At 40.2% G+C, this 20,552-nt stretch overlaps 1 protein-coding gene across 10 annotated transcripts in view; it reads left to right on the top strand.

Moving 5' to 3' along the window:
• TNIK (TRAF2 and NCK interacting kinase) overlaps positions 1-20,552 on the top strand; it is a 342,780-nt gene that overhangs the window by 254,382 nt on the left and 67,846 nt on the right. For 8 of the 10 annotated variants that reach the window (XM_077290529.1, XM_077290531.1, XM_077290534.1 and 5 more), the window contains 5 exons: positions 5,013-5,177; positions 9,972-10,208; positions 12,087-12,193; positions 13,190-13,353; positions 17,273-17,367. In XM_077290529.1, the coding sequence (XP_077146644.1) occupies positions 5,013-5,177; positions 9,972-10,208; positions 12,087-12,193; positions 13,190-13,353; positions 17,273-17,367 (768 nt within the window). The remainder of the gene's footprint in view (positions 1-5,012; positions 5,178-9,971; positions 10,209-12,086; positions 12,194-13,189; positions 13,354-17,272; positions 17,368-20,552) is intronic. The other 2 variants (XM_077290538.1, XM_077290539.1) reach the window with 1 other exon arrangement.

A 20,552-nucleotide genomic window follows, 5' to 3' on the forward strand; every position in this document is an offset into this window, starting at 1 on the left:
TTTCCTGTTTTATACAGTTCAACTACCTTTTCCCGTAGATCCGTTGACAATTCTTTTGCTTTCCCCATGACTCACAATCCAGAAATGTCAGTGGCTGAATGAAAGATGCAAGAATCTGTCTGGATCCCAGAAACTCACTCAGCTTTTATGCACATAATAATAATAATTTTATTTCTATAGCGCCAACATATTCCGCAGCACTTTACATTATAGAGGGGACTTGTACAGACAATAGACATTACGGCATAACAATAAACACAGGTCAAAACAGACACCAAGAGGAATGAGGGCCCTGCTCGCAAGCTTACAAACTGTGAGGAAAACGGGGAGACATGAGAGGTGAACGGTAACAATGTACATACACTGATTACAAACAAACAGGTCACAGATGAGGATGTTACCTTTAGTAGCCATTCAAACCCATTTGTGTAAACTTCTGTGTATGTTATCAGGCCAAAATCACCAGGGTATGTGAACTTTTGATCAGGGTCATTTGGATGTTTTGGGATGTCATTATGATTTAAAAAGAGAAACCACAGTAGTTTGACAATAATTGGCTTCACCCAACCACTGACCATGAGTGGAGAAAACGTTTTGGTGTTATCATTCATATTCTCTGAAAAAAGGCCAAGAAAGCAAAAATTCTGCCAGGGTGTGTAAACGTTTGAGCACAACTGTATATGTAAAAAGTTGGGAAATTCTGGATAAATCTGGAGGCTACAAGCACAGTTTACGGAAGTGCTGCTTACATAGGCTTCGAAGTATGGATCACATGTCTATACTGCCACAAATAGATCCTCGGGCTCTCTTGTCGAAGTATAAACTGGAGAATGCCCATACTGTAATAAATAACATTTGCTAGGCCACATCTGTCATTTCTAATAATCTTTTATTTGGGGTGACACAGGCTACAGGTCTTGTCAAAGTTACGGCACAGTTTTCAGTGCTCCGTACCTGTGTGATTCTCGTAGCTTTTCATTCAATAAGTAAACAGCGAATGTTCCCAGTCGTTCACAAGGAGAGAAAACCATTAGGAATTCATCTGAAAAAAATCCATAATGCAATAAGTATGTCTTAATTGTTGAAACTGGAATTGCCCCTGAAATATACCAACATTTTCTAGCACCCCTCAGCCCTAATTAGGACTGTCCATAGGTCTATTAAACCAATTTATCCAGTGATTCAAGAGTGATGTCCTCTCTGAGCAGCGATTCGCCTTCTCTATACCTTTCTTCTGACCTAGTCCATCATGGAATATCATCTTAACTGCAAGTTGCTTATTCATAGTTTGCGGCATGGCATGTTTGTCATCTACATCCGTATCGTACCCCCTCTATTTTCATTTTGTTTTTTCAATGCATCCACTTTTTCTTTTTTTACTTTATATAGACCCTCATGCTGCAGTAATACCTACTCCACATTCGCACCACGAAAACTCCATAATTTTGCACTGAATATTTTTATTTTGAGCATCATGCTCTCTTCTTGCTAAGGCATTTATTAATCATCAGCAGAACACTCTGGGGCCGATTCATTAAGATTAGCGTTGTACACGCTAGTTTCAATGAAAGGCTTGCGGGAGCAAATGATGCACCAAATTCATTGTGAGGCTCACAAAGAATATGGGGGCATCTTCTCAGTAGTGTGTGCCTAACTAGAAACGATACTCCAGTCAGTAGCATTTCTGGCGTGAAAACGTCTGCCAGTTACCTGAATTTCACTGGCGGCCATAGCCACTCCCTGTCCTGTTCTAGCTCCTCCTCGAGTCTGCCCTATTTTGCTGAATCTTAAGCAAAAATTTTGCAACTTTTTCATACCTTTTTATACAAGTATTCTGGGATAAAAGCTTTGATTAGTCGCTCCCACCCCGAATCTCCTGATCCCTCTTATACAAATCTACGTGATTGGTTTCACTGGGCATTCATGTCTTTTAAGCGGTTTCCCATCCCTTACGGGAACAAAAGGATCAGTCAATGAAATTCAACCTGCCTTGTTCTTTATTTCGGAGGTCCCCATAGAGTTTAGATGGATTTATTGCATATGGGGGCTTCACTATCCGCCTTATCTCATGCTTAGGCTGGTGTCACACTTGCGAGTGCAATGCGAGAAACTTGCGCGAGTCTCTCACCTCAATACCTGGTACTACCGCCGGCACTCAGGACATGAGCATTCAGCTGCATAGAAATACATGCAGCCGCACACTCCGGTCCTGAGTGGTGCCAGGTATTGAGGCGAGAGACTCGTGCAAATTTCTCGCATTGCACTCGCAAATGTAACATCGGCCTTAGTCAGAAATAGGGGAGGCCCCATCTTGAAGAGGGCCTCTTTGCATGAACAGTATATGGGCCCTTTGTAGTATAATAGTTCCTCACCATGCACTTCATCATATGTCATGTGCCATTTTGGAGGTGGTACTGGGCCCCGTTAACTCTCAGGCCCCTTTACGACTGCACCGGTTGGGGGTATGTCTGCCCCTGGAGATGGGTGAAAGCCCTTCACTTGCCCTGGCTGCCTGGGCTTAATAATGCCACTGCACACAGTACCAAGTTAGCCCCATTGTGATTAGGATAAATATATTGCACTAGCTCTCTAGGTTCCTCCTTGACATAGTAATATTTTTGGAAGGAAGTCTTAGGGTAACAACAAGTATATTTGTCTCCCCGAACAGTATATAGTTTCCAGTCACTACTAGTAGTGCATGCAGCCAGAATAAAGAAGCGTCATTCATCCCGCGCATGCTAGGACGGTCTCTCTTGTGTTGAAGTCACTCTTTTATATTAAGGGTATTTCATGCAAAATATTTGGTACATTCTATATTTAATAATGGATAATCAACAATTCATTTATTTTATTATTTAAAAAATAAATAAAAAGAAAAGTGATGGTTTAGCCTGTACTGCCATTTTTATAGCTAGCGGAGTATACCCACACTAATTCTGTGTCTCTGAATGTGATCGGCTGGTGGTGGTTCCTAAGGATCCTTTCTGCAATTCTGTCCATTGTATGCAATACTCTTTCTTATAGAAGTGTGCTGTGTGTTTATCTATGTAGCGTCTTCTGGTTTTATTCTGGCATGTTTCAGGCACAATATTCTAAATATTCATTAAAATTGCGTGCATGGCAAGCATACAAAAAATTGTAGAAATTTGTCTTATAAGGGTGAAACTGTGTATGTACTTACCGATGTTGGAGGTTATTAACTATGAGTTGAAAAAAAAAAACACAAACAATATCCTGTATAACAGGTATCCATACTTTCTTTTTCTTTCCGCTGTTCTCTGTTGTTTTTCTGTTTTCCTCCACTATTTAATTTTCCTACATCCTTATTTTCATTATTCATAAAGCATATTGGAAAAGTGTATTCCTTTTTAGTTTACAAAGAATACCCCTTTTTTGCCTAAAAATAAGCTTATACAATAGTTGTGCAATGCACGCACGTATCATCCTCTCAATAAAAGAATTATGGCATCATTTCTTTCTTTTTTTTGTAAACATTTGGTCAGTAAGACCACGTAAAGAAGGACAAGCCTGCTTCCTTCTCAATCTATTACTCATTATTTTTTTTCTAGGGCTACACGTTGATGTATTCTGTACAGATGAGAGTGCGTTTAGACAATTTTTTTCTGTTCATTCTTGAATAGAATAGTCATATATGCGATTCTGTATATTAAAAAGTGTAAATATTAAGCCTTTAAAATGGCCCATCCTTCAAATGTCTATTTTTCCGTTTAGTTTTTTTTTTCCAAAAATGTAGTATTTAATATTTTGTATTAATATTATATCCCCACAAACATCAATAACATTTATAAATAAATGTATGTATATTGAGAAATTGAATCTATTCCTTTTTCTTTTTTTCTTCTTTCTTGCTTGCTTGCCCTTCCTTTCTTGCTTGCTTGCCCTTCCTTCCTATATTGCCCTCCCTTCCTTCCTATCTTGCTTGCCCTTTCTATCTCGCTTGCCCTTCCTTCCTTTCCATCTCGCTTACCTTTCCTTCCTTTCTATCTTGCTTGCCCGTCCTTCCTTCCTGTCTTGCTTGCCATTCCGTTCTTCCTTCCTTTGTCATGCTTGTCCTTCCTTTCTGTCATGCTTGCCCTTCCTATCTTTCCCTCCCTTCCTTCCTATCTTGCTTGCCCTTCTTTCTTTCCTTTCTATCTTGCTTGCCCTTCCTTCCTTTCCATTTTGCTAACCTTTCCTTCCTTTCTATCTTGCTTGCCCATCCTTCCTTCCTGTCTTGCTTGCCATTCTGTTCTTCCTTCCTTTCTGTCATGCTTGCCCTTCCTTTCTGTCATGCTTGCCCTTCCTTTCTGTCATGCTTGCCCTTCCTTCCTATCTTGCTTGCCCTTCCTTCCTATCTATCTTTCTTGCCCTTCCTTCCTTTCTATCTATCTTGCTTGCCCTTCCTCCCTTCCTTTCTATCTATCTTGCTTGCCCTTCTTTCTTTTCTTTCTTTCTTGATTGCCCTTCATTCCTTCCTTTCTATCTATCTTGCTTGCTCTTCTTTCTCTTCTTTCTTTCTTGACCTTCCTTCCCTCTGTAAATTGTAAATGTTGTGCTAAACTTACCTTTGTTTCAGACTTTCCAATCATTTTGAGTTTTTTCTTTATATCCATATTTAAAGAACACATAAAATTTGGAAGAATATTTAGAAATTAAGGCATTATTAATCATTTTGCATTATTATTCGCACCCCCAATGAGTACCTGCACTTTTTCACAAAAAAGTCTCTAATGCTTCCTCTTCCCACTTACAGCTATTTGTCTTCACTGTATGTGTAAGTCATGAGCTCTCTGTGCTGAGCTTTTTCTGTAACTGACAATCATTTATAGGCACGTTACAGAAAAAGCATAGCTCGTCGGCTGTCGCCTGTGTCCTTAGCGCCAACTCAAGTGGTTGGAGCCTGGACAATTATTCCCATCTCGGTTATGAAAGGCTGAGATATGAATAGCTCTTTCATGAAAACACAAAGCGTGAATTTTCTCTGCTTATTTGATTGCTTTCCTGTTGCACAGGTAGAGGAGCGATCTCGTCTCAACCGCCAAAGCTCCCCTGCAATGCCACATAAAGTAGCTAATAGGATATCTGATCCAAACCTGCCACCAAGATCTGAGTCATTTAGCATCAGTGGGGTGCAGCCAGCTCGGACCCCGCCAATGCACAGACAGATAGACCCGCAGGTAACACTCTATGTATTTAAAGTTTCGAATGCTGTAAAAGTTTCAATTATCAATTGGATTTCACTGAGTGTGCTTTATTAAATAGTTAATTGTATAGTACCATGCTTTCATAATGCAAAATAAAGGCTCATATGAACATATAATGGCTATATTTTGTCTTCATATTATGATGGCTGTTCTTGGCCTGACCAAACTAATGACACCGGGCAAAACATATTGTGGGGCTACAGTGACTGAAGCCGTGACACTGCCTCTAGCAGCGGGATAGATTCCGGATGTCATCAGGGGATGACGGTGAAAGAAGCTGTGCTAAGTTACTGGATTGTCACCCCAGGATGCCATCTTGTTTTAGTGGGGGTGATAGAAGTGACTGTGACATCTTCCTGTGATACACCCTTTGAAACTTCCTTCAAATGTCACAAGAAGTAAAGTAAAAAAAAACAGATAGAGTTTAGCTATATAGGGATTACAGTAGGGAATTTTCATATAAAGGTGGTTAGGGGTTAGAAATGGATATTTATACTGGGTATTTTATGTATCGGACAACCCTGTTAGGTTTTTATAGTTGATTTGCAATTGTGAACATTGAGGGGTTTTTCAGTAACTTTTTCGGATCATTTAGCTTTTGCACCTTACAATATATAGTAGATGTCCTGATAGTGGCAATGGAAGACTAAATTTAAGACGGAAGGTATGAGGGAGCATAGACGTTTTGATAGTGTATTGGGTGACACATATGTATTTGGCATGTAAATCGCCAAAAATGCTTGATTTATTGGTAGTGCCCTCCTGCCCAAAATGGAATTTAACATATAGGGAAAATGTCCCCAGAGGTTACACCTCTGTATATTTAATTTCAAGTTATACATAAAATGCTACCCTTTCAATCTGTTATTACAAAAAGGTAGCAAAATAAAACTCGTCCAAAATAATAAAGTTCAATATATTTAAAATACTCTTAGAAGTCACCCTTACTTTCTCATATATCACTTTAAATGGTCTCATGATATAAAAAATACATAAGGTACGTAAGTAATATTAGGTAACTAAGATGACTGTTCACAATCAACGAGAAAAAGACTAAACATCACAAATAGAATATTAGTGCCACCAGTTCAGGGAAGACTCAATATACAGTATTGCGTCCCTAAGGCCACTTTCACACTAGTGTTTTTTGCAATCCGTCGTTTTGGGCAAAAAACAGATCTTGCAAATGTGCTTGCAGGATGCGTTTTTTGCCCATAGACTTTTATTGCCGACGGATCGCGACGTATGGCCATACGTCGCGTCCATCGTGCACTGGATCCGTCGTGTTTTGGCGGACCGTTGGCACGAAAAAATGTTCAAGGGAACGTTTTTTCGTACGTCAGATCCGCCATCTCCGACCGCGCATGCGCTGCTGGAACTCCGCCCCCTCCTCCCCGGACTTTAGAATGGGCAGCGGATGCGTTGAAAAACTGCATCCGCTGCCCACTTTATGGCGAATTTTCACAACGTACGTCGGGCCGACGCATGGCGACGGCCCCGTACCGACGGAAGTGTGAAAGAAGCCTTATGTGACCTGCTGTGGGGCCCATGCATCGCTAGAACAGTAAAATATTTAGAGCAATAAACGTATGTTGTTTATTAGTTAAAGTTCTGCTATTATTCTAGAAAAATGATTATATTATTACCTTCAATAGTGGTATTGCTGTCAGGCACTGAATCCGCGAGTCATTTTTGTGATAACCGTTGTAGTCATTTTCAGGCGTCAGATAGGAGGAGAGATAGTGACGTAACCCACCATTCACAATGCTGGTATTGCTGCTTAGTCTAGGACGCTAGGTAGCAGTTTATGTAAGGGATGTAATATATTGTATTTTTCAAATTTATCTTTGTGTACGAGCCTTTTTCATATTTGCATTTATAGTTTGCAGTTTTGCTACTTTTTTTCATAAAACATCAATTGGCTAACATTTTATGTATAATTTTGAAATTCAATATATATACCTAGAGGGCCATGTTTCTCTCGAAGTTTAGATTTTTTTCCAGCAGTATCCTTGCAGAAATCTAAAACCAGATCTATGAGCATGAAGCTTCTAAGAAAATTAGCCCCTTTTTGCTCATGTAAAGTGCAATCCATACACTTATATTTCAAGATTTACAGACCTGTTTGTATTAACAAGTTAAAAGCAAAATCTTGGTTGCAGGAACTTTATTCTCTGCTCTAATAATACTAATAAAAAAAGGGTAGCAGTTTTGAGCGACAGGAAAAATAATAATAATAATAATAATAATAATAAAATAACATTATTTACATCAATGCGGCCATGCAGGTGTTATTCCAAATTAACCATTAGTGTCGATCACATTCAGTGACACATCAGGCGACAAATCTTTCTGGGAGTATTCTTTCAGAAAAAAGATTGTTGTGTCAAAAAAAAAAATTCAAACAATGATGGGCTGTGAGTGATCTGCTGAAACTACGGTTCTTAAAGGGAACTTGTCACCAGCTATTCATAATATAAACTAAAGCTACCACCTTTAGTTGGTTTGTTACTGCAGTCCATAAACCTGTACATAAGCTCCTAACTCCCCTTAATTATTGAAAAAAAATAAAACTTTTATAAGTCTCCCGCGCCACCAACTAATCCGCAAATCCATTCCAATGAGTGTCGTTGGGGGGTCTGAGCCTCCTCTGTCGTCAGAATCGCTATAACTGAAAAACTTACTTGGAGAGCAGTCCCTGCTGCAGATCTACCAGTCCTCTGAATGCTGAGCTCTGTATAACCCCCTCCACGCCACTGATTAGCAGCTTTCTGTGCTCACTGTGCATAGGCAGAAAGCTGGCGATCAGTGGGGTTGGGGTGGCTGCAGCTTTTCTAGTCCTCTACTGTAAATTTCTTTCTGACAACACAGTGATTATATCAAAACAAGCAGCCCAGTAAATGATACCTTCCTGGATGCAGGTTCTCTGTCACAACATCATTCTGCTCTCAAATTAAGTGGCAAAAACCTGGTGACCGATTCCCTTCAAGAAACCTACAATGTCTTTTGTCATACTTCTCCTTTAAATGAGATCTGCTGAGCCGATCGCTACTAAACCTTATGAACGTAACAACTAGTGACCTATTTATGTATCTCGGCTATGTAAACATATATAGGGAAATTATTGCAAAACTAATGTCGCCATTGAAAATGGTTTTGCAGCCAACGTCGTTAGCCCTTCCTCATTCATCATAATTGTTCACACTGCTCTTTTCCCTTGGTATAGTTTGCTATTTATAAAGAAATGCAAAAAAAAGAAAAAAAACCTTTTTCTTTTTCCTGTCCTTCCCTGGTGGTAGATGAAAAGGCCATGAACAATACAAATCTGGCCTGTGTCCACAATCGAGCTTCATCATCTATAGCCTTAGCACCACTTTTCCTTATCAGTGTGAACCCAGGTTGAGACCCAACTCATACAGTCGAAACAATCACATTTCTTCTCTTTGATCTGTAGATCTGACGAAAGCAAATAAACACAACTCCATATTTTTCAAAGAAAAATGAATTTCCCGTTTGCCTCAAGACATCAAAAGTCGTAACTGAGTGCATAACACTGAAAGTTTGACTGTAGAGACTTTGTTTTTTATTGATCTCCAATTAAAGAGGACCTCTCTACTCCTCTGACACCACTGTTTTAACAGATACTTAGTTTCCCATAAAACAAATTATGAAGCCAGTTTTCCTAGAAATCTGCATTGTGATGTTCCTCTGTTGATCTTACAATATAGAAATGTAAAATCTAGATTTAGGGGGTATTAAAAAACGCACTAACATGAGAAAAAACACCAAAGAAATAAGATAAAATATAACTTTTAATGTAAAAATTAAAAACAGGACATACAACACTTACAAACACCACACACAATTGTGATACTGCATTATCTATTCATCTAACCTCCTGAGGAGCTGTCAGGCAAAACATGTAGAGGTTCCAGGACAGCTATGCTTGATAAGTACCCCTCTCATAGCCATTCCCAATATTAACTGTATCTATGATTTATCCTTAAAACTAAATATGGTTAAGTTGTGTTGCTCCACTTTTGATGGGAATCCCCCCTAGTTTTTTTTTTTTTTTTTGTGGCCTGTACATCAGTAGGGTAATCTAGGGCTAGCCATCTTGAAGCGGGGGCGCCATATCCGCTGACAATTAGGGTGCCAACCTCCGCTGATAGGTAGAGAGCAGCGGAGGTACAGTTTAGAGAGGGGTTCTCTTACCAATTCTATAATAAATATTATCTATATCGAGCAAGGCATTTCACTCCCTTCCCTGGGCGGAGATATAGATACATATACAGATGCACTGCCTGTTTTTTCTGACCTATACTTTTGGGTACTATCTTTCTATGTTGTGAAAGTGTATCAGCTGGCACTTACCTGTAGGGCACAACAGGATAAAAGGGTCAGCCGTCTGCGCGCGGGGGCACCATTCTCGTGTCGGTTGATATAGGGTGCCAACCTCCGCAGCCAGGCAGGCACACAGACCAGGGTTCATCTTTAGGGATAATGTAGTGTGCACTTTGTGTTTGGTGTTTGTAAGTGTGTTGTATGTCCCATTTTTAATTTTTACATTAAAAGTTATATTTTATCTTATTTCTTTGTGATCTTACAAATATGTAAGATTAACTTGTCAATTCAATACTCCTAAGGTATACCTGTGACATAGTAAAAAACAAGATGTTAACAGAGCCCGAAGGATGTTTTATCAATGCCAATGAAAAGATTGCTGCCTAAACCATAATGGTCATCTTCTACTCATCATCTCTTTAGCAACTTCCAATGTTGGTGTCCGTGAAAGCCCCTGGACCTTCCCTCTCAGCATCACAATCACTACATGAACAATCAGCAAAGGGCATGTCTGCATTCCAGGAAGGTATAGTTCCTCATCGGCCTGAGATGCCAAGGCAGAATTCAGACCCAACCTCCGAGAATCCTCCTCTTCCTCCTCGCATTGAGAAATTTGATCGTAGTTCTTGGTTACGTCAGGAGGAAGATCTTCCACCAAAGGTCACTATTCTAATGTTTGTTAAACTTTGTTATGGTGCGTTCTTCTGTCTGCCATACACCATATTTTATTTCTTTTGTAATAAATTTCAGAAATGTATTTAAAAAAAAAGTTAAAGGAATTTTCCGGTGATTAAAAAATTACGTGTAAATAGAGCAACCATTTTCTTCATAATAACATGGAGGATTTCAAGAGGGAAAGACACAAACCAAAGAGGTTACACAATGTAGTAGAAACAAACTCTAAAACCATTCTATATGTTGTCCTCTCACATCTGTCTCTGTATAAGCCTGCAGCTATTCTATACACCAACAACACATCACATTCCTCCTCTTTTCCCTATCTCAGGCGGGATTGTGTTTCACATGCTAGGAAGCAGTGAGTGCTAATCTTTGTGTTTAAGATTTGTAAGTAACTACATCACTACTTCTCCACAGCAGTAAGAAAAGACAATGTCTGTAGGAGGGCTAAGGAATCTTGGGAGCTGTGGTATTTTACATCGGTAATCCAGCCACGGCAAACCCTGGCAGCATCAAAACATAGGGGCTGGGCAAGATGATTAAAATGAAAAAAACAAAAAACTACATCTGATTTATGACAGCATTATCTCTGTAACATTCAGACATATTTAAGTGCCTAGCTATATTTTATGCTCACAGAAAACTCCAATAAAGAAGCACTCCTACCATCAAGGTTTTTATCGCCTTAATATTTTGCCGTCATAATATTATATAGCACTGTGTACTTACAATTGCTCATTTTGCCTTTCTACCCAGCTAATTCTTCTCTTTTCTCTGCTCTATGTAGAAACAGGCTGTCTCTTGTCCCTGCATTTATCATTCCCTTCTTCAAATCCTGACCCAGCTGAAGCCTTCTCCTCCTGCCAGGGGACTATTGCAGTGACTCATGACTCACGCAGGGAAAATTGACCTCCTGTTTCTACACAGAGCTTAGAAGGATTCAGCTAGTCAGATTTAATCAAATGATGTCATAGACCTAATGGAAAACTGAAAAATTAGCTTTGTAAAAAGGCAAAATGAGCATTTGTAAGTACACAGTGCTACATAATATGATGACTGAAATACATTAAGAGGATAAAAACTTTGATGTGAGGAGGGCTTCTTTAACATTCACTTTAATTGAAAAAACAAAGGATCTCATTAGTCAAAATCCAAACTGATTGATCTATCCTATGTTAGGACCTATTGAAAATTATATGGTTCTGCCAACTAAATACAGAAAGTGCAGAATTGTGGAGAGGTTTGTGGAACAGAACAAGAGTTTTGTATTCTGTTCTGAAAGCCATTAGCATTCACATGTAAATATATTTCATAGGCAATGATCTATGAAATGCATCAGCACTTTGTCTTAATCTGAGATGCGTAACTGTGTGCCCAACTTCAAAGGCCGCACTCACGCAATACCACATTGAATCAGCGCTTTATGCAAGATTACATAAATATGCGCATTAATGTAATTGTTTCATACATCTGACCAATTTTCTCCCAGCAAGATATAAAAGCAAGTCATTATTTTCCACATAATTGAATTTCATACCACCTTCTTAATACTGCGTACAGAGATTTGTTAAAAAAAAAATATCTCATCGATATTAATGCTGGTTGTTTTGATTAACATTTATGCATCAGTTTTCTGTCTCACCACAACACTGATCAGGGCAGAAACCCCTGCCCCAATCCTGGGGCATAACCTCCACAGACTTTTCTGAAGGCTCACAGTGGTGGCATTAAGTGCTCCCCAGAGCCTCTAAATGTGTATATCCTTTGTGACTGTCACATTTCTTCAAATGTCATTATGTTTCTGAAAAAGTTTCATCCATATCTTATCAAATTCCATGATTGAGATTTCTCTTCTTCCAGGTGCCTCAAAGGACAACTTCAATATCTCCTGCGCTAGCACGCAAGAACTGCTCTGGGAATGGCAGCAATCTCGGCAGTAGGCTGAGCACACAGCCCGTGAGAGCAAGGTGTGCCATCCTCCTGAATGTATTTCCAGAATTACTTTAAAAATCTGAATTTATTTAATGTTTAGAATTAGGAAAAGCTGCCTGTCTGATCACTACTGCCCAACTATCATAAGATCGAAAAATGATGGCATAATCCACATTAAAATAATGGAAACTAAGCCGTTCTCAGAAGGAGCCGGGCCAATACATCGTGTTCAAAAACCTCCTGGATTACTGTCTTTTGGCACCAATTCTTTCAGTATAGCAGTGTTACTGAGTACAGTACTGGCATTCTTGGACATTTGTAAGTGCAGTGTATTTATGTATTGCACTTCTAATTCTCCATCAAGGCTCCTTCATGCCCAATCCCAGTTTAGAACACATGCTTAGTTGAGCATGCACATCTATGGGGGAGGGGATGTTGGTAAGAATAGATGTGGTCGGTGCATGTCCACTTGGGAATGGAGCAGAGGTCAATGATGTGCACTACCGTTCTGCTCATTGTTATGGGGGTGCCAAAGACAAGTCGAGCGCAGCGATCTTCTATCCCTGGTGGTTCCATTGACACATGGCTCTTCTTTGGATTGGTGGTGATCACAGCAATCTGACCTCCCCCAGTTACCGGGAAGTTATCACGTATACTACAGAATAGGGGATACCTTTTTAACTTGATAATACTTATTTATTGTGGTCATAGACTAACCACAACTAGACTGCATTTCACTGGATGGTCTTCAGCGCTCTCATAAAAATGAATCGAGCGTTAGTGTGCCTGATTAGTCCCCGCTCCATTTAAAAGGTCCTCAAGACCCTAGTTCTTAGGATCAATGGGTATCCCAGCGGTCAGGAAGTTAACTTTCAAATCTGAGAATACCCTTTATGAAAACTCTATGGTTTGGTCAATTCTATTGAGATGCTTCCACCTACGGAAGGTATCATTTTTTATAGAGCTTAACAAGTTGCCATGTGTTAAAGTAAAGCAAATATTTTAATGTTATTTCTCCGACTCTTATGTAGTAACCCGGACCTGAGAAGAACTGAAACGGTCATCGAAAACCCCATTCAAAGAACTAGCAGTGGAAGCTCCTCCAGCTCCAGCACACCAAGTTCACAACCCAGCTCACAAGGAGGATCACAGCCAGGTTCTCAAGCAGGCTCCAGTGAACGAAACAGAGTTCAAGGTAAGGTTGAACAGAAATCCTCCTGCCTGGTGGTCAGAATGACAGGATCCACCCACATGAACATAAACTACAGGCGCTGCGAGCGGTAGGACTGCATTGTCACAGCTCAGAGTAATAACAGTGCCGTGCACTTTTACACCCACATGCAGCTCTCGGAAGAGATTGTGTGCGTGGGAGCATTGCTCTGACTTTTGCTGTTAGCTTTATCTGTGAGCCAGTAGAGCTTCATATTGTGCCAAGGTGAATTAGTTTAATAAAACCGTTTCCTTTTTGACAAAGATACATGTTTTCTTGTGTTTGGCATTTCATCCCATTTTGAGCGCTTGTTTAGAACATGGAATCACAAAGTACACAATGTACAGTGTCTATGGCTAGATCCAAAGGATTACCGTGCCCAAGAAGGGGTTAAGCCTGTCAGTCTTATGTCAGAACATGTCACATAAATGAGATGTCTTCTACTCTATAGGCACACTTCTACGATGCCTGCCAAATAATCAGATTTACACAGGCATGCACTCGTTTGCCAGATGATCACTTTTTTTAGGTGGGCCTAAAAATTAGCTCTGGTCAGTACCACATCCTCTGAGTTAAACAGGGATGTGCTGCCAGCACTCACTGGAGGGGAGAATAAATGAGTATACAAGCAAATGTTGGAACAAACCCCCTCCTGATTATTGCTAAGTCAATAATCAGAATAATTGAACTTCTTTATCGTTACTTAATGCTGTTACTGGCGATAAATCTTGTAAAAATGTCCATGGCAACACAAGATATATTCCTTAACACTAGAGGAAAAAAGACGCAACACAAGTTTCTTTAATGGAAGAAAAATGGCCGTGATGTTTATTAAGGGTTAAACCAATTAATACACAGCTTAAATAAAGTAATCATATAACTTTCCATATATCCAAGAACACCAAATCCAATCCGCCCATACCACTGGGCGATTTTCCCACAAATAAAAACATCACGACAGGTCTTAAAAGAAAAAGGGAGGGAGGGTGGGGTCTTCGCTTCTTCACAGCTCCAGCGGAATGACAGTTCCCAGGTAGCCGCTGGACCTTATATAATAACAAAATTCTGCCCAACAACCAGTTTAAACCAATGAAAACCGTTAGAAAAGGCGCAAAAAGGCACCAGCTAAAACCAGTCTTTCTAAAAATAGCACAGTACAGATATTTAAAATTGACCTTTGTTTGAACCCTATTTAAAAGGCCAAGCTTATTTCTCCTGAATAAAATTAAAGAGGCTAAAAACCGTCAATATCTGTGATGCCATGGGACCCCCCCTTTATTTCAATATCTTGACGGGGGGGGGGCTGTCATTCTTTTCTGGTTTGTGCTCGGGTGTGTAACTCGGACGTGTGCTGTCCGATTTGTTCAATATCTCCCGGACAGCACATGTTATTAAACCAGGGGACCTGGCACCAGATGTCTCAGGTCTCAACTAAAACTATCACCTTATTATATAACCCCCTGACTCCCCCTGTTTAGCCCCCAAAACCTTTTAAAGTTCTTCCGAGCTGTATGTTAATCCTGACGGTCCGGTCAAAGAGGCGACCATTCTGGGCTCTCTACTGCTCCCGGCTGCCTCTCTCCGTCCTCCTGCTTTGATTGACATGGATGACGTCTCCTGCATCATCCACATAGCCGGGCGAAATCCCACGCCTGCGCAGAGAAATCGCCAGCTCATGCCTGCGCGCTATGTTCTGCCCTACTGTGGACAGAGCTGAAAACATCAGTGTGCTTGCGCACAGCAATGGCGGCAAAATAGTACTGGTACATGAGCAGGGAAAGACGTGTGACGGGGCATGCACACTGATGTTTTCGGCTCTGGCCGCAGTAGGGCAGAGCATAGTGCGAAGGCGTGAGCTGGCAATTTCTCTGCTCAGACATGGGATTTCGCCCGGCTATGTGGATGATGCAGGAGGCGTCATCCACATCAATCAAAGCAGGAGGACGGCAATCAGAAGCTGAGAGGAAGGGCAGGGAGCCCAGAATGGACACCTCTCGGACCACTGACAGGGTTAACATACAGCGCGTGAGAACTTTAAAAGGTTTTAGGAGGTATACAGGGGAGTCAGGCGGTTATATACCCATTTATGGAATGCGCAACAGGCGCTGAATAATGTGATAAAAAACTGGTGACTGGTTCCCTTTAAATGAGCGATTTAACTCTGCGAGGAGGGGCTGATATCTCTATGCTTTTTATATCCATACATTCAATTAAATAAATTGATCTCTTTTCTTGAGTTCTGGCCTCCCAGGAATTCGAACTCCCAACCAGCAACATCGGTGCAGTATCAAAAGCTGTGAACCACATGCTGGAGGAACTATCTTGGGAGAATTTTCTATACTTGAAAGTGCTTTGTATTCTCCAAAATTACAGAAAATTGTACTGATACATAGAGATACATGTCAGTATACCAGTGCACTTCTATTTACCTGTATTTTAGGGGTAAAATAAAATGTAGAAATTCTTTTCCTTGCTATACAATTACTAAAAAAAAATTACGATAATTACATTTTTAATGCACATTAAAAAAATAAACATCGCAAATTGGCAAATAACACCAGCAAATGTTGTAACCATGTAATCATAAAAACCTGTACAACACAGTGGACAGATTATTTATGATAATTAGTGCATGACATAAAAAAGTGTGAGGTTTTCGGTCTCCATTAATCCAAAGCTGTGTTCACACGTAATGTAAATATTGATTTTTTTTTTCTGTTGTTTTTTATCTGCCCATCTTCTTCAGGTGTCAATAATAATGATGAGCGTGCGTGATCGGATGCGGTGTTAGCCAAGCATGCTCAGGTCTCTACCAAGTGACTTTTGCGAAAAATATGTTCGAGTCCCCGAGCCTACTTGTCTCGTCTCGCAGCTGGTCGACAGCCACAACCTATGCAGGGAGCGGCCTAAAAATATGTGTTTCAGCTGTCAATCATCCGCGAGACATGCTGCTGAAGTCACTCGGTAGAGACCCGAGCATGCTTGGCTAACACCGTATCCGAGCACGTTCGCTCATCACTAGTCAGTAACGATCTCTGAGTTTTTTCAGCGTTTGTTTTCTGCCTTTTCACCCATATTTGATGCACTTTTATTGCTCATTTAAAACAGTGTTTTAATGTTTTTTTTAACACTACATAAAAACTTAAAAATGCAGTAGCTTTTTTTTTTTGCATGCCTTTTTTTGGGGGGCTCCACATTGAAGCTTGCTTAGAAAATGTGATCTAAATTTTCAGCAGCACACCTTGTCCCTCTTTGTTCTACATGAGTTCAGAGTTCTGGTTACACCAAAGTGGAGTTAGATGATTGTCTCTTCTTTGGACACTGTCCTGCAGACCAGAGATTCTTGCCCAACCTGAGGAGCGTGTACAAAGTTGAGGTCTTTGTTTTCTGATTCTTTAATTGCCGATCATTGCAGTGTACTTATCTCAGTATACCGCAGGTTACAAAGTCGCGGAATGTCATTATCACCGTATTATACTTCTGTGTGTGCCAAGAGGAGGGACAGAGCTCATCTTTATGGTGGTAATAATGTGATGCTAATTAAATCTGGTAGAGTAGAGATTAAGGGAGTTGGCTCCTTGTAGAAAACTTTCTGTTCTTTAAAAAACAAACAAAAAAAAAAAAAAACATCCACTCACCGGATCCAGTGCCTTGTATCCCAGTGTCTGTTGTCTATCAGTGCAGCGCTGACGTCACGCTGACCACGTTGCCCCCCGACAAACGAAAACCAGCAGCCTGAACAAGGGTCTCAGTATTTTTTACAGATACTCTTGTAGCCCCTTTAGTGATTTGTTCCTCCACAGTCACACATTATATTCTCAGAACTTTTCCTTTTCATCACATGTATGGAATGTGCGACACCGCATGTAAAGTAGAAACAACTGGGTTTGTCTTTTTCTTGTAGCAGGTAACCATAAACCTGAAGCCTCTCCAGTCCTGCCGCACGATGGACCTAATGTAAAAGCTGAAGACAATATGACACGGCCGAGCCGACCCGCTGTAGGTTTATTGAATATTTCTCTTTTTCTTTTTTTTTTTATGTCGCATGCTGTCATAATGTCTTTTCTCCACAAGGTGTCCTATTGAATTGTAATTCACAGTTGAAGAACAAAGGGCAGATTTCCTATCACTGCCTAATATTTGGTGATCTGAAGATGCGCCACATTTATCAATGGTTCACTCTGTAACACTTCATGCGTGTTACCAGATCTATTGATCTCACTTTACTGCCCCCATTATTTATGCTGCAGTCACATTGTGCAGCAAATGTCTAAAAATTATATTAACTCTGGCATAAAGCACGAACATTTTTTATGTATGTGTGTATATATGTGTATATATATATTTATATAAGTTAGATGTATTGTACGAGTATATACATTCATATTCTCCGGCTCAATTGTACATGCCCTATGCCAGATTTATTATAATTTTTAGACTGTTTTTGCACCTCACTGGACAAAAGGGTGCAATTTTCTTTGGCAGAACTCTTGACACAACCACTATATAGTGTTCATCAGATACTCATTACACTATGTGATGGTTGTGCAGCTGAGCTCCAGTGTAAGCAAATGTGATCTGAGCTGCAGTACTTTAGAATGGCCACTACATGGCGCTACTGTGTTCTAGCTCCTTGTACGGAGAACGTTTGGTGGCCGCAGCTCAAGGTATCATATTATAGAGTTATATGTAGTATTTATACTGTGGAGTTAGCACTGCTTGCATCTTGTGCACAGGAAAATGAACAACAGGATGTAAAGTATTTTATCAGATCCCATATCCCCTGTACTGAGAATCATGTTGGTGATCAGGAGAAGGTGAATTAGAATAATGCAATGTTAGCCTCCTTAGGGCATTTCTCCATCGCAGAAGTAAAGGCCCATTGGGAATCCTAATAATTGATTAATGTGACTGCAGTAAAATGTAACTTGATTAATTATGCCTGTATAAAAATGACTGTTATCGCCAGAACAATCGGTAAATGTAATATTCATCTTTGAGGCTCTTCATTTGCCTGGAGAAGTAACACCTCACCGGTGACTGCGAGGGACGTGATGAGCGAAATGTCCATCAGATCCTGTCCTGTGACTTTTTAAATAATAATAATAATAATAATTTTATTTATATAGTGCCAACATATTCCACAGCGCTTTACAAATTATCCCTAATGTCATTGGTTTGAAAAGTTGTCCCTTGTCATGACACCTGGCCCCTATGCAGAATCCATTACCGATATAAATCTTTAGTGGTGGTTAAAGGGATTGTCCAGTATATATTTATGCATGTTTGTGTATATACTGGGTACATAGTTACATAGTTACATAGTTATTAAGGTTGAATGAAGACTTTAAGTCCATCTAGTTCAACCCATAGCCTAACCTAACATGCCCTAACATGTTGATCCAGAGGAAGGCAAAAAAAAACCATGTGGCAAAGAGTAACTCCACCATGGGGAAAAAAATTCCTTCCCGACTCCACATACGGCAATCAGACTAGTTCCCTGGATCAACGCCTTATCAAGGAATCTAGTGTATATACCCTGTAACATTATACTTTTCCAGAAAGGTATCCAGTCCCCTCTTAAATTTAATTAATGAATCACTCATTACAACATCATACGGCAGAGAGTTCCATAGTCTCACTGCTCTTACAGTAAAGAATCCGCGTCTGTTATTATGCTTAAACCTTCTTTCCTCCAGACGTAGAGGATGCCCCCTTGTCCCTGTCTCAGGTCTATGATTAAAAAGATCATCAGAAAGGTCTTTGTACTGTCCCCTCATATATTTATACATTAAAATAAGATCACCCCTTAGTCTTCGTTTTTCCAAACTAAATAGCCCCAAGTGTAATAACCTATCTTGGTATTGCAGACCCCCCAGTCCTCTAATAACCTTGGTCGCTCTTCTCTGCACCTGCTCCAGTTCAGCTATGTCTTTCTTATACACTGGAGACCAGAACTGTACACAGTATTCTAAGTGTGGTCGAACTAGTGACTTGTATAAAGGTAAAATTATGTTCTCCTCATGAGCATCTATGCCTCTTTTAATACATCCCATTATTTTATTTGCCTTTGTAGCAGCTGCCTGACACTGGCCACTGAATGTGAGTTTGTCATCCACCCATACACCCAGGTCTTTTTCATTGACGGTTTTGCCCAGAGTTTTAGAATTAAGCACATAGTTATACATCTTATTACTTCTACCCAAGTGCATGACCTTACATTTATCCCCATTAAAGCTCATTTGCCATGTATCAGCCTAAGCTTCTAGTTTACATAAATCATCCTGTAATATAAAATTGTCCTCCCCTGTATTGATTACCCTGCAGAGTTTAGTGTCATCTGCAAATATTGAAATTCTACTCTGAATGCCCCCTACAAGGTCATTAATAAATATGTTAAAAAGAAGAGGGCCCAATACTGACCCCTGTGGTACCCCACTGCTACCCCACTGCTAACCGCAACCCAGTCCGAGTGTGCTCCATTAATAACCACCCTTTGTTTCCTATCCCTGAGCCAGCTCTCAACCCACTTACACATATTTTCCCCTATCCCCATTACTCTCATTTTATGTAACAACCTTTTGTGTGGCACCGTATCAAAAGCTTTGGAAAAGTCCATATACACTACGTCCACTGGGTTCCCTTGGTCCAGTCCGGAACTTACCTCTTCATAGAAGCTGATCAAATTAGTCTGACATGAACGGTCCCTAGTAAACCCGTGCTGATACTGGGTCATGAGGTTATTCCTCTTCAGATACTCCAGTATAGCATCCCTTAGAATGCCCTCCAGGATTTTACCCACAGTAGAGGTTAAGCTTACTGGCCTATAATTACCGAGTTCAGTTTTTGCCCCTTTTTTGAATATTGGCACCACATTTGCTATATGCCAGTCCTGTGGTACAGACCCTGTTATTATGGAGTCTTTAAAGATTAAAAATAATGGTCTATCAATGACTGTACTTAGTTCCTGCAGTACTCGGGGGTGTATCCCATCCGGGCCCGGAGATTTGTCAATTTTAGTTATTTTTAGACGCCGCTGTACTTCCTGCTGGGTTAAGCAGGTGACATTTAATGGGGAATTTTTATCACTAGTCATTTTGTCTGCCATGGGATTTTCTTTTGTAAATACTGATGAAAAAAAGTCATTTAGCAGATTGGCTTTTTCCTCATCCTCATCCACCATT

This window comes from Ranitomeya variabilis, chromosome 2, assembly GCF_051348905.1.
Source record: "Ranitomeya variabilis isolate aRanVar5 chromosome 2, aRanVar5.hap1, whole genome shotgun sequence".
NCBI lineage: Eukaryota > Metazoa > Chordata > Amphibia > Anura > Dendrobatidae > Ranitomeya > Ranitomeya variabilis.